This window comes from Geotrypetes seraphini, chromosome 11, assembly GCF_902459505.1.
Source record: "Geotrypetes seraphini chromosome 11, aGeoSer1.1, whole genome shotgun sequence".
NCBI classification, from domain to species: domain Eukaryota; kingdom Metazoa; phylum Chordata; class Amphibia; order Gymnophiona; family Dermophiidae; genus Geotrypetes; species Geotrypetes seraphini.
Window position 1 is genome coordinate 114,371,321 of NC_047094.1, and position 12,527 is coordinate 114,383,847.

The 12,527-nt window shown below is 44.4% G+C and overlaps 1 protein-coding gene across 2 annotated transcripts in view; it reads right to left on the reverse strand.

Annotated features, from left to right (window-relative positions):
- ADA (adenosine deaminase) overlaps nucleotides 1-12,527 on the reverse strand; it is a 91,942-nt gene that overhangs the window by 23,357 nt on the left and 56,058 nt on the right. For both annotated transcript variants that reach the window (XM_033914664.1, XM_033914665.1), the window contains one exon: nucleotides 5,278-5,402. In XM_033914664.1, the coding sequence (XP_033770555.1) occupies nucleotides 5,278-5,402 (125 nt within the window). The remainder of the gene's footprint in view (nucleotides 1-5,277; nucleotides 5,403-12,527) is intronic.

Sequence of the window (12,527 nt, forward strand, 5' to 3'; positions counted from 1 at the left end):
TGTCCCTTGATACTCAAATTTTGGAAATCCATTTGGGGTCAAATTATTACGATATTGGAAGTTCCACTTTTGTTATCGTATGACATAATATTGTTTGGAATGATTTTATTACCCAAGAAACCAATTCATGCAAATCATAACAAAAGGCTCCTCATCATGACAGGAGTAGCCATGCAACGGATAAGGAAAAACTGGAAAAGTTGGGATGACTTAAATTATAGTTTCTGGTGGGAATCCCTATGCCGGATTTATAAGTTTGAAAACATTAATTCTTTACAGTTGGGACACCATAGCAAATTCAAGGAAATTTGGGGCCCATTAAAAAAATATTGTAAGTTATGAATATGAATTATTATCATTATTATTACTTTTATTATTTCCCTTTGATTCATGAAAGATTGTCATACATAACCAGGAGGGGCGGGGGGGTTAAAACAGTTTTATATTATTTGTTGGAACAGAGTGTAGTAGATTATATTACTTCATTGTTCATGCGTTTGCACTTTGTATTTGATGTCAAAAACGAATAAAGAATAAAAAAAAATTTATATATATATATTATATACTGATATTGTTATCTTTTGGTCATACTTGACCTGAAGACGATTCTGTCTTTGAAGGCTTGTCAAAAATATTACAGGTGTCTTCTACTAAAATTTAGCACATGTTATCTGCAGCAAAATCCCTAGGAATAAAATGGGTCTTGTGGCAATATGTGCTTAATCTTTTTCGGACAAGACCCCCCTGTCGTCCAATAAAGGTATCGCTTATTTTTCTCTCGTTTTATTTGTATTCATTACTGACAAAGTTTGATCCGAAAGACAGCAGCCCACACTAAAGTTTTGAAAGAAAGAGGTTATTAAAAATCTAAGTTCTGGGATCACTGGGGCAATTCTAAAAAGTGGTGCTGATGTAAATATACTTAGTGCCAATTCTAGAACCACATTAAGGCATGCCTAGCCCATTACAAAATACTAGCACAAAGCTGCTTTGTCTTAGGCACAATCAGTTATGACGGGGTGATGTAAGTTGTCATGCTTAAGTGTGTCATTCGGTGCACACAACTGCCAATATAAGCCGAGCCTTTTGCATGGTGACACACCCATGACATGCTCACTGATTTTCCAGTTGTCGCTCATAAAAATACTTGCAAATCTGAAAAAGTGTCGGTTTTTAGAACATGTCACTTGCATGAGAAAAAATTTGCCTTAACTGCACAAGCCTCAGACATTTATGATTTTAAAGTGTTTGAGGCTTGTGCAGATGAGGACAGAGCTTAGGCATTGGTGGAATGAGGCATTATGACATCACAGTCAGAGCTCTAGAATGTTGCTACTTATGATTTTAAAGTGTTTGAGGCGTGTGCAGATGAGGACGGAGCTTAGGCATTGGTGGAATGAGGCATTATGACATCACAGTCTGAGCTCTAAAATTGCTACTTATGGTTTTAAAGGGTTTGAGGCTTGTGCAGATGAGGACAGAGCTTAGGCATTGGTGGAATGAGGCATTATGACATCACAGTCAGAGCTCTAGAATGTTGCTACTTATGATTTTAAAGTGTTTGAGGCTTGTGAAGATGGGGACACAGCTTGCAAAAATGGGGTAGGAAAAGAACTCGCTGGGCCGGGAAAATGAGTTCCCGTGGGGATGGGGAAAAATTTGTTCCCGTGTCGTTCTCTACATTGTAAGATAGAAGAGTGCACTTGGGGTCAATCCATCTATTTGACTAATGGAGACTAGAAGACTAGCAGCAGCAGCTGAGGGCATCAGAAGTTCAACATTTCTAATCTAATCTTCAATTTGTGAGTCGCTCTATGCCTGAAAAGGTTCAAAATGTACAATTCAAGTTCAGACAAATAGGTAAAGGGAGGAGTGAAGAAGAAAAGGAGGAAAAGAGAGAGGGAGGAACAGCCCCCAGCTACCTAAATAACAGACTACACCGTAACCTCTCACACAGACTAAGGAGAACTCAGAGCCTATTCACTCACCCCCCTCTCAAAGGAACACGACGAAAGAAACTATACGACAGCCTTTTAGCGACACAGGCAGCAAAGATCGATACTACCATCACCAATCTACTGACCAAATCTACAGACATTAAAGTATTCCGAAAAGAAATCAAAACTCATCTCTTCAAAAAACACTTCCCATCATCATAACCTCATAAAAGTATTAGAAAATGTTCTCACGACCACCTCCATCACCACCACCAGCAACACCCTGAATCCGAACAGTATTATCTCTATTCGTCTAAACAACCTATCACTATCTACTACCTGCTATCAATTTCTCCTGGAAAAGTCCAGACTAACAATTGTAACTGGACACACTCTTGATTACATGTACTGCAATGCTACTGGAAATGTCCAGTCCTCTAACTTGTAATCCGCTTAGAACCGCAAGGCACAAGCGGAATAGAAATCACTAATGTAATGTAATGTAATGTAATGCAACTAGGGAGAGGTAGAGAGGGGAGTTAGCGGTACATTTTATATTGAAGATATTGAACTCTCAGTTCATGCGGGCTACTAACATAAGAACATAAGCAGTGCCTCCGCCGGGTCAGACCATAGGTCCATCACGTCCAGCAGTCCGCTCCCGCGGCGGCCCAAACAGGTCATGACCTGTCTAAATCACCAGAAGGGGCCCCCATGCCACCTTGGTTTCCTGATGAGTCCTATCTTCCCATCGAAGTCCTAGCCCTCCGGTCTTGCACATGCACGACCTGGTTGGGTTTCTATACTTTCTCAGTATCCCAGTATCCCACTATACTTTCTCAGTATCCCACGATCCCTTTATCCCCCAGGAATCTCTGATTTCCTTTAAGTGTGCACGGTGGCTTGTTGAAGATTTCCATCCTGGAAGTTATATAGAAAATGGGCATTCTGCATGCTTTTTACATACTGTACTGTCTTTATGCTTTTAAGAATGTGTCCTGGTCTTGCCACTTTTGCATCAGCTCCTTATAAGCTGATGGACTTACCTTCAGCTACTCTTATAATTAGTCCTTCTAAGGATTTGTGTAATAATTTACAATACTAAAGCCCTGCCTTAGTCCAGGAGGAATGCCATTAAGGTAGATAAAGGACAGCAAATTCAGCAAGACGTCAGGGTTATTTGCTTTCATTACAGATATGAATATAAAATGTGCTAAGAGATTACAGTATTTTTAGCAAATATCTTAATTCAAGCTTCAATCATTCTTGCCTTTTCACTGGTAGCTTAAAGTAAGCCGCCTACTGAATATGAATATATACCATGTCCTCGGATGGCTTAGAAATCTAATAGCTCCATTTACTAACTTGCATTAATGTGAGTTATCCCAGTCTTTTAGAGGTCCATTCTATAAGTGAGCATCTCTATTGAGGATGCATGGTGAGAACTCATTCTTAGAACGGTATCTGGATGCCCAAATTCCAATATACAACACTAGCATACAATGGCATAGTGAGGTTGAGTGGCGCCCAGGGCAGAGGAGAAGAACCGAGTGGAGAAGGGGAACTACGCACTTGGGGGGAGAAGAACCGAGTGGAGAAGGGGAACTACGCACTTGGGAGAAGAAGAGAAGAACTGAATGGAGAAGGGGAACTACGCACTTGGGGGGGAGAAGAACCGAGTGGAGAAGGGGAACTACGCACTTGGGGGGGAGAAGAACCAAGTGGAGAAGGGGAACTACGCACTTGGGGGGAAGAAGAACCGAGTGGAGAAGGGGAACTACGCACTTGGGGGGGAGAAGAACCAAGTGGAGAAGGGGAACTACGCACTTGGGGGGGAGAAGAACCAAGTGGAGAAGGGGAACTATGCACTTTGGGGGAGAAGAACCGAGTGGAGAAGGTGAATTATGCACTTGGGGGGAGAAGAGAAGAACCGAGTGGAGAAGGGGAACTATGCACTTTGGGGGGAGAAGAACCGAGTGGAGAAAGTGAATTATGCACTTGGGGGGAGAAGAGAAGAACTGAGTGGAGAAGGGGAACTATGCACTTGGGGGGAGAAGAACTGAGTGGAGAAGGGGGACTATGCAGTTGGGAGGAGAAGAGAAGAACCGAGTGGAGAAGGGGAACTATGCACTTGGGGGGAGAAGAACTGAGTGGAGAAAGGGGACTATACAGTTGGGAGGAGAAGAACCGAGTGGAGAAGGGGAACTACACACTTGGGAGGAGAAGAACAGAGTGGAGAAGGGGACCTACGCACTTGGAGGAGAAGAACCAAGTGGAGAAAGGAACTACACACTTGGAAGAAAAGAACCGATGAAAGACCGTTTGGTGCCTTCCTGTCGTGCACATAACAGACCCTGTGAAATTGAAAAATACCCTGCTCCATGACTGATATTGGATTCACCTGAGCATAGATTGCTATTTTGGTGCATTATGTTATGTGTGTATGTGAAGGGTAGTTTTGTCTGAATCGTTCGTAACAAGGTTCAAGGGAAAGAAGTAATTTATTGTACAGTGTATAATGAAGATAAAAAATGAAGAAAGTGTAAACAGAACTAATAAATATTGTTTGATAATAGATTTTGATTATAAAATACTTATAACAATTGATGATTTTGTATAAAATAGCTTATATGGTGTAGGTTATTAAGATAAATTGTAAGCTATTAATTAGTCCATAAGTCCTGAGTAGTGGTGGTTAAGTTAATTTTTAATTTTCCGGGCGCGAGCAACACCGTGAACTCGCTGCCCACATCATGTCGGCTATTCCTCCAATGTCACTTCCTAGGCGCGGGGCCCGGAAGTGATGTCAGAGAGAGGCAACACCGAAGCGACCAGCAAGTTCATAATGCTGCTCGTGCAGGGAGAGGTACGAGGGAAGGGAAGGAGCCCACATGCGAGTTGGTGGGGGGGTCAGGATGACGGGTGCCTTCACTCCTTACAAAGGCTATGCCCGGGGCAGACCGCTGCCACACCCTTACTACGCCACTGCTACTATAACAACATTTTCACAGATTTTCAAGGCACCTACATGTAGGCGTGGCGTCGGAAGTGCCGTTAGGCATCGTAAAGTGCCTACGGAGGTGCGATTCTTTAACAGACGCCGTCGCATGATCGACACATGATCAGCAGTCACTTTTTAAAGCAGCTGCTCACAACGGCGCTGCTTAGAGAATCCAGGCCCGAGGCTCTAAATTTGTTCCCAAGACAGTGAAGGGTACGACGACTTACCTAAGGTCACAAAAAGAATCAACAAGTTTGAATCCTGGCTTCTCTTGTTCTTCACTTCTACATTCATCTCTATTACATACAACACACACAGATATGCACATATTTAACAAACCTCGTAAGCTTCCCTATGTCCTGAGGATTCTTTACAGCTGACCATCTCATTTCCTGCAAGGTCAATGGCCACCACTGTATCATTTTGGTACTTCTTGCAGAGCTCTACAACTTCAGGTGACCAATCTGTGAATGACAGGAATACAAACATTAACTGGTCTTTTTTTTTTTTTTTTCTTCTTCAATTTTCTAACTTTATTAATCAAAAACAACATTAATTCTTCTGCCACAGAATGGGTGTATATCACTACATAGTAAATGATGGCAGATAAAACTGAATGAACTACTACAATATTAAACAAAGTGAGTACAAAAATAAACTAAGGAGCCAATATGTAGCCCAAAATGCTCAGCAGTTTAAGTTACTGCGGGATTAATTAAACCTGGGTATTCAATGCCAGGCCATGTCTGGGCACCAGCATTACACATCTGGTCAGTACAGCTACCCAGAAGTTACCCAGGTACCAGCTAATATACAAAGGCCTAGATTCACTAACCTCTCCGTTGTTGGGCGATCTGTGGCCGAGTCTTGCCGGGTGACCAATTCACTAAAGAGTCCTCATGCAAATTATCTGATCGGACGCACACCCCAAGGATCGCTGCAGAGCGATCGCGACGCAAGCGCAGACCATCCTGATTGGCTGTAGATGCAATCCACGCATGCGCATGCAGTCCGCACAAGCGAGGTCAAAACAAAAAGGAAGGGGCGGCATAGGGATAGGTCGACATTGCAGCTCCCGAAAGGAATCATTTATGGAACAGAACACGCTTTAAACCCGCGGGTTAAAACCACGGGGCGGCAGAGAGCAGGAAGATTTCAGGGCGGCAGAGAGAGGAGAGTTGGAAAGGACAGTAAGCGACTAGTCCCTCAGCAGTCGCTTCATTTTGGATCGGCAAGCCCAATCGGTGTTCCTTCTTCTGTTAGTGAATCGCTGCCTTCCTACTTATGCATGCCTGTCTTTTAGGTCATCCAAGTGCCAATTTGGGCGGGTTTGTAGACATATTTCTGTTTCAATTATGAGCCCCATAGTATGGCAAGTATAGTGTGGAAGATATGACGTATAGTATAGCAAAGTGAAAGAGAAAAGGTGACAGTATGACAAGTTAGTTTGTAAGCTCTTCCGAGAAGGGACCGTCTACAAATGTCAAAATTTACAGCGCTGCGTATGCCTTTCCGTGCTATATAAGTGATAAGTAGTAGTGGTAACATCCCTCTGAAAATAGAGCGTAAAAATAAACACACACTTAGATTCTATATAGGTTGCACAAAGTTGGATGTGGATCCCAGGTTTGCATGTACTCTGTACAGCGCTGTGTGCGTCTGGTAGCGCTATAGAAATAACTAATTAGGCTCTATCATAAGTGTCAACAAGCTCTTAATTTTCAGTAATTAGGAGTTTCTTTCTTTATTTTAGAAAAAATGTATATCCCGCTACATGCACAGTTCTGTATGGGTTACATAAAAGCAGCCTACTGAGGATCACGGCCAGCTGTAGCGAACCTCGCAAGCCGCTCTGCACCTTGGTAGCACGTCAGAGGGAACGTGCTACTGAGGTGCAGAGTGGCCTGCGAGGTTCGCTATAGCTGGCATCGATCCTCAGCAGGCTGCTTTAAAGAAGAGGAGGGCAGACGCAAACGACAAGGAAGCCGCATGCTGGACAGGGGGAGCAGGTAAGGAGTGCTGCTAGACAGGGGGAGCAAGGAAGAGGGACAGGGGGAGCAGGTAAGGAGTGCTGCTGGACAGGGGGAGCAGGTAAGGAGTGCTTCTAGACAGGGGGAGCAGGGAAGAGGGACAGGGGGAGCAGGGAAGAGGGACAGGGGGAGCAGGTAAAGAGTGCTGCTGGACAGGGGGAGCAGGTAAGAAGTGCTTCTAGACAGGGGGAGCAGGGAAGAGGGATGGGGGAGCAGGTAAGGAGTGCTGCTGGACAGGGGGAGCAGGGAAGGGGTGATGGTGGACAGCCGAGGAGAGAGAGAGAGACACACACACATCTATTCTAGCACCTGTTAATGTAACAGGCTTAAAGACTAGTACATAATAAAGTTGTAACAAACAAAAACAATAAAAAACCTTTTATGCAATTTACTTTCACCTACTGTTAACTCTTTTAGCAAAAATATTGCAAATTAAAAGAAACGGCCTGTAATACATGAACTAACTTATATACTCTTTCACTCCTTTTCCAAATTACATCACATTAGAAGACTGCTTAATTTCAACAGGCAATGAATTCCCCCAACAACTCCTTGAACTGACATCATAGACTGACAAATTCTTATTGATCTCGCCAGATTCAATGATGGTACTTCAAGATTCATCTGATTCACAGAACGCAAAGCTCTCTTTGGTTGAGTTGCGCACGGATCTTTCCTAAGTCCCATTAACATTCATAGCGTGCAATACCAAAGTGGGTGTGGGCATGGGCAGGAGCATTCCTGAAAATTAGGCCTGATGACATAGAATACCTGCCTGTGTGTGCCTAACGGCCATTAGTTGGGTGCAAGTATATATTCCATCATAAAGGTCCCGATTCAGTAAACCGCCCGCAAACGCTCCTGCAGCCACTTCATCCCCCAACTCTGGAACCAACTCCCCCCGCAACTCAGATCACAGAACTCATTGATGACCTTCCGGAAAGCATAAAGACCCTCCTCTTCAACTAAAACGACAACTGCAATCCACCCTTAAAACTCCCCCTTCCTTCTCCCCTCCTCCCCCCCTCCTCCCCCCTTCCTGAACCCTTACTTAAATTACTTTATAGTCCTCTCTTAACCTCTACTTAAATTGCTGTATAATCCCCATACTTGAACTACTGTATAATCTTTGTACTGTCCAAATATACTCCACTGTGAATGTTTGCTTGTAGGCCATTCTGAGCTACCGGGAGAACGGGATAAAAATCAAAATAAATAAATACAGTTTTATATCACCTACAAAAAATTAGCACCAACTAGAGTGGCACTAAATGTCATTCCATAAAAGTTAGGCGCAAATTATAGAATCACACACAGCGCCACCTAAGCACTATTAAGCAGCATAAAGCATTCTAACAGCGGCACCCTATCTATGCCAGGGCCTAATGCCTGCGCCTTCCTGTACAAATAATGTGGAATTGTTCCTAAAGTTAAGCATCCAATGGCTCCTAGCTCAACAACAGGCACCTAACTCATAAAAACCACGCCTAAGACCCGTCTCCCTAACCATATCCACTTTTAACTGTTCACTTTGCACTAGGCACCTACCTGTTGTAAAATCACGCCTACCAAGTTAGGCGCCTAACTTTCAGTTAACTCCACTTGGTGCCAATTAAGAGGTGTTGAGTGCTGATTAAGCCTATTATTCAATTAAGTCAGGCGTCTACATTGGCTAAGCATGCCAATGTAGGCGCCTAACTTTAGGCGGGCTTTATAAAATCTGGGGGTAAATGTCTAGAGAATTTCCTCTTCAACCCATGAGCAGTGGTGTAGTAAGGGGGGGTGAGGTACACCCCGGGCACCATCTTGCTAGAGGCGCCAACACTCCTCCTCCTCTCCGCCCCATGCGCACGCCCCTTTCCTTCCCCCTGTACCTTTTTTTTACTTCTCCAGCATGAGCAACATTGCTGCCCACGTCGGTTATCGACACTCTCTCCGATGTCACTTTCGGGTCCCGCGCCGGAGACATTAAAAAGTTACGGGGAACAAGAGAGAGGGCCTGCGTGCGGCTGCGGGGGGGGGGGGAGGAAGGGGCCCCACCTCCCCGGGCGTCTCTCACCCTCGCTACGCCCATGGCTACTCATCAGCCTTGAAAGCGAGGCAGCGATGCCACGCGGCCTCCCCTCACCCAAGAAAGCATCATGAGACGCCAAAGAGGAGAACCATCTCTGCATAGCAGACGAGGCGACCTCAGCACCGGGTTACTTTCCAAGACTCTGTCTCAGAAGATATTAATGGAGCAGCCCAGTGCTTAACTGTATTTATTCCAGACTCTGGGCCTTTTCTGTGTGGTGACAGCAGGGAGGGCGGCTCTTGTGCTATACAACTGTCCCCAGAGGCCATATTAAGACACTGGCAGCATTTGTTTTTTTTTAACTTGGGAATAATAAGTCCATTATTTCTTGTAGCTCATTTACCATTGTTACAGCTGCATAAAGCGCCTGCAGTCACCGACACTCCCAGTGAAAAAGTGAACAGGAGGCTGAACAAAATAAACTACAGGTGCGTGATGGCACAGTGGGGATACAATGCTAGACTCATCTAGATGGTGTCTTTTGATAACTTTCTGTGAGCCACTGTGCATTAGGTGGGATATACATTTTTAAAAACCCAAACCAGCCAACCCATAAAATAACCCACCTTCCTGTACAAAGAATGCGGAATCGTTCCTACTGTGTTGCTTATCTGGAAATGATAAAAAGAACTTGAGCAACTCCCAGCCCCCAGAACCTTTGTCAAATAAAAGGGCAGCCATGAAAGAAGGGATTAAGGTCGATTAGTCCTACTCCTCCACACCCCGGTTTCTGCACATGAATAACAAAAGAGTTTCTTCTATTAATAAAAGGATTGTCCTAACGGCAGTGATAAGATCTGTGCCACACAGGTGCAGCATCATGTTTCCTCATTTATCAAATATAAAAGCAGGTCATTAAAAAAACATAAAGGATCTTAAGTCAGATCATTAATACGGAATGATTAAAAGGCAGAGATGGGGTGGGATCAGTGGTGTGGTAAGGGGAGGGGGCGTTCCGCCCTGGGTGCCATGTTGGTAGGGCACCACCCCCTCCACCTATTTCCATTCCTCCCCTCGCCACACGCACGCCTCCCCCCTTCCCTTCCTTCAGTTGTTCACTGTCCTAAGCAACAACTTCAACATGCTTCTCGCAACCGCGTCGTCTCCCGTTGATGTCACTTCCGGGCGCCGCACATAGGAAGTGACGTCAGAGGGAGAGCCGACGGAGTTGCCAGGAGCATGTCTTGCTGCTCGCGGCGATGAACAACTAGAGGTACGGAGGAAGGGAAGGTGGGGGAGGGGCGCCTCACCCTCGCTACGCCATTGGGTGGGAGGCAAGATGGCTGACGTACTGAGACTGGGAAGATGAGGGAGAGGATAAGGAAGAGACGATGGGAGATGTAACGCTCATGGTCTGGATCAGCAGTTTTCAGCCATTCAGGTTTTCAGGATACCCGCAATCAATATGGTGACGAGACTAAAGCACGCAGGACAATCGCACACGGACAAAAACGCTAAGACAAATGCGTGCAAGACTTCAGCACGCCGGATTAAAAGGTAACTTTATATCGCTCCGAGGGGGTGGGTGGGGGGAACCCCCCCCACTTCACTTAGAAGTGTTGCCGCTGCCATTGCCCAAACCCCCCAACGGCAGCACCAACACTTCTAAGTAAAATCGGGGGGTTCCCCCCCACACAGCCACCTCAAAGTACTTTAAAGTTACCTTTTAATCTGGCATGCTGATGTCCTGTGCACATTTGTCTTAGCATTTTTGTCCTCACGCAATTGTCCCGTGCGCTTTCATCTATGTACTATCAATATGCACTGGAAATAGTGCATGCAAATCTCTCAAGCATGTCGATTGTGGGTATCCTGAAAGCCAAAATGGCTAAGTATGTACCAAGGGCTGGATTTTGAATAACGTTGGTATGTAATGCTCTACCTCAGGCTTGTCCCCAAGTTTAATCCAAGAGCCAACAAGGGTCAAGTTTTCAGGATATTCCTAATGAATATTAAGTTTAAGTTTAAGTTTATTAGGATTTTATATACCGCCTATCAAGGTTTTCTAAGCGGTTTTACAATCAGGTACTCAAGCATTTTCCCTCTCTGTCCCGGTGGGCTCACAATCTATCTAACGTACCTGGGACTATGGAGGATTAAGTGACTTGCCCAGGGTCACAAGGAGCAGCGCGGGATTTGAACCCACAACCCCAGGGTGCTGAGGCTGTAGCTTCAACCACCGCACCACACACTCCTCCATATGCATAATGCCTAAGCTCGGGGTACCCCCCCCCCCCAGTTAATTAAATAGCTGCCTATTGGATAACTCAAATTTGAGTTAATGAATATGCATGAGAGATTTAGAGTATAGTAAATGATGGCAGATAAAGTCCATCATTCAGTCTACTCAACAAGGTGGCCAGAGCTGAACCTGCCATTCCATGCAGATTATACCTCTTAGAAATATGACAGCAACTAAAGGCCAAATAGCCCAGCAAGTCTGCCCAACCATAGCATCCACTATCTCCTCCTCTCCCTAAGAGATCCTATGTGCCTGACCCACGCTTTCTTAAAATCAGACACAGTCTCTGTCTCCACCACCTCTACCAGGAGACTATTACTCACATCAGTAAAAAAGTATTTCCTTAAATTACTCCTAAAGTCTATCACCTCTTAACGTCATCATATGCCCTCTGATTCCAGAGCCTCCTTTCAAATGAAAGACTTGCCTCATGCATATTTATGCCACATAGGTATTTAAACATCTCTATCATATCTCCCTTCTCCCGCCTTTCATGCAAAGTACATATATTGAGATTTTTAAGTCTCAATATGTATACTTATGCATATTTTTTAAGTCTCAATATGCCTTATGACAAAGACCACACACCATTTTAGTTGCTTTCCTCTGGACCAAATCCATCTTGTTTTTATCTTTTTTGAAGGTGTGGTCTCCAGAATTATAGAACAAAAGAGTACTGTGGAACCAATGTTCTTGATGTAAAGGTTTATTTTAAAAAACAGAAAATGTGAAAATGCAAAGTAGCAAATCCAGTAGTTGACATAAATAGTAACAATCAATAGTGGCCAAACATGTAGCCCGGACCTACCAAACTGAAAAAGCCATGATCCATCACAATGACGAAAGTTCACAAGAAAAATTACCAGAAAATTTCACAGAACAACAATGCAAGGTCATGCATTTGGGCTGCAAAAACCCAAAGGAACGGTACAGTTTAGGGGATGAAGAACTTATGTGCATGACAGAAGAATGGGATTTGGGTGCGATTGTATGAGATGGTCTTAAGGTGGCCAAACAGATTGAAAAGATGACGGCGAAAGCTAGAAGTATGTTAGAGTGCATAGGAAGAGATATGACCTGTAAGAAAAAGGAGGTATTGATGCCCCTGTATAAGACTTTGGTGAGACCTCATTTAGAATATTGTGTACAATTCTGGAGGTCACATCTTCAAAAAGATATAAAAAGGATGGAGTCGGTCCAGAGGAAGGCTACTAAAATGGTACGTGGTCTTCATCATAAGGCG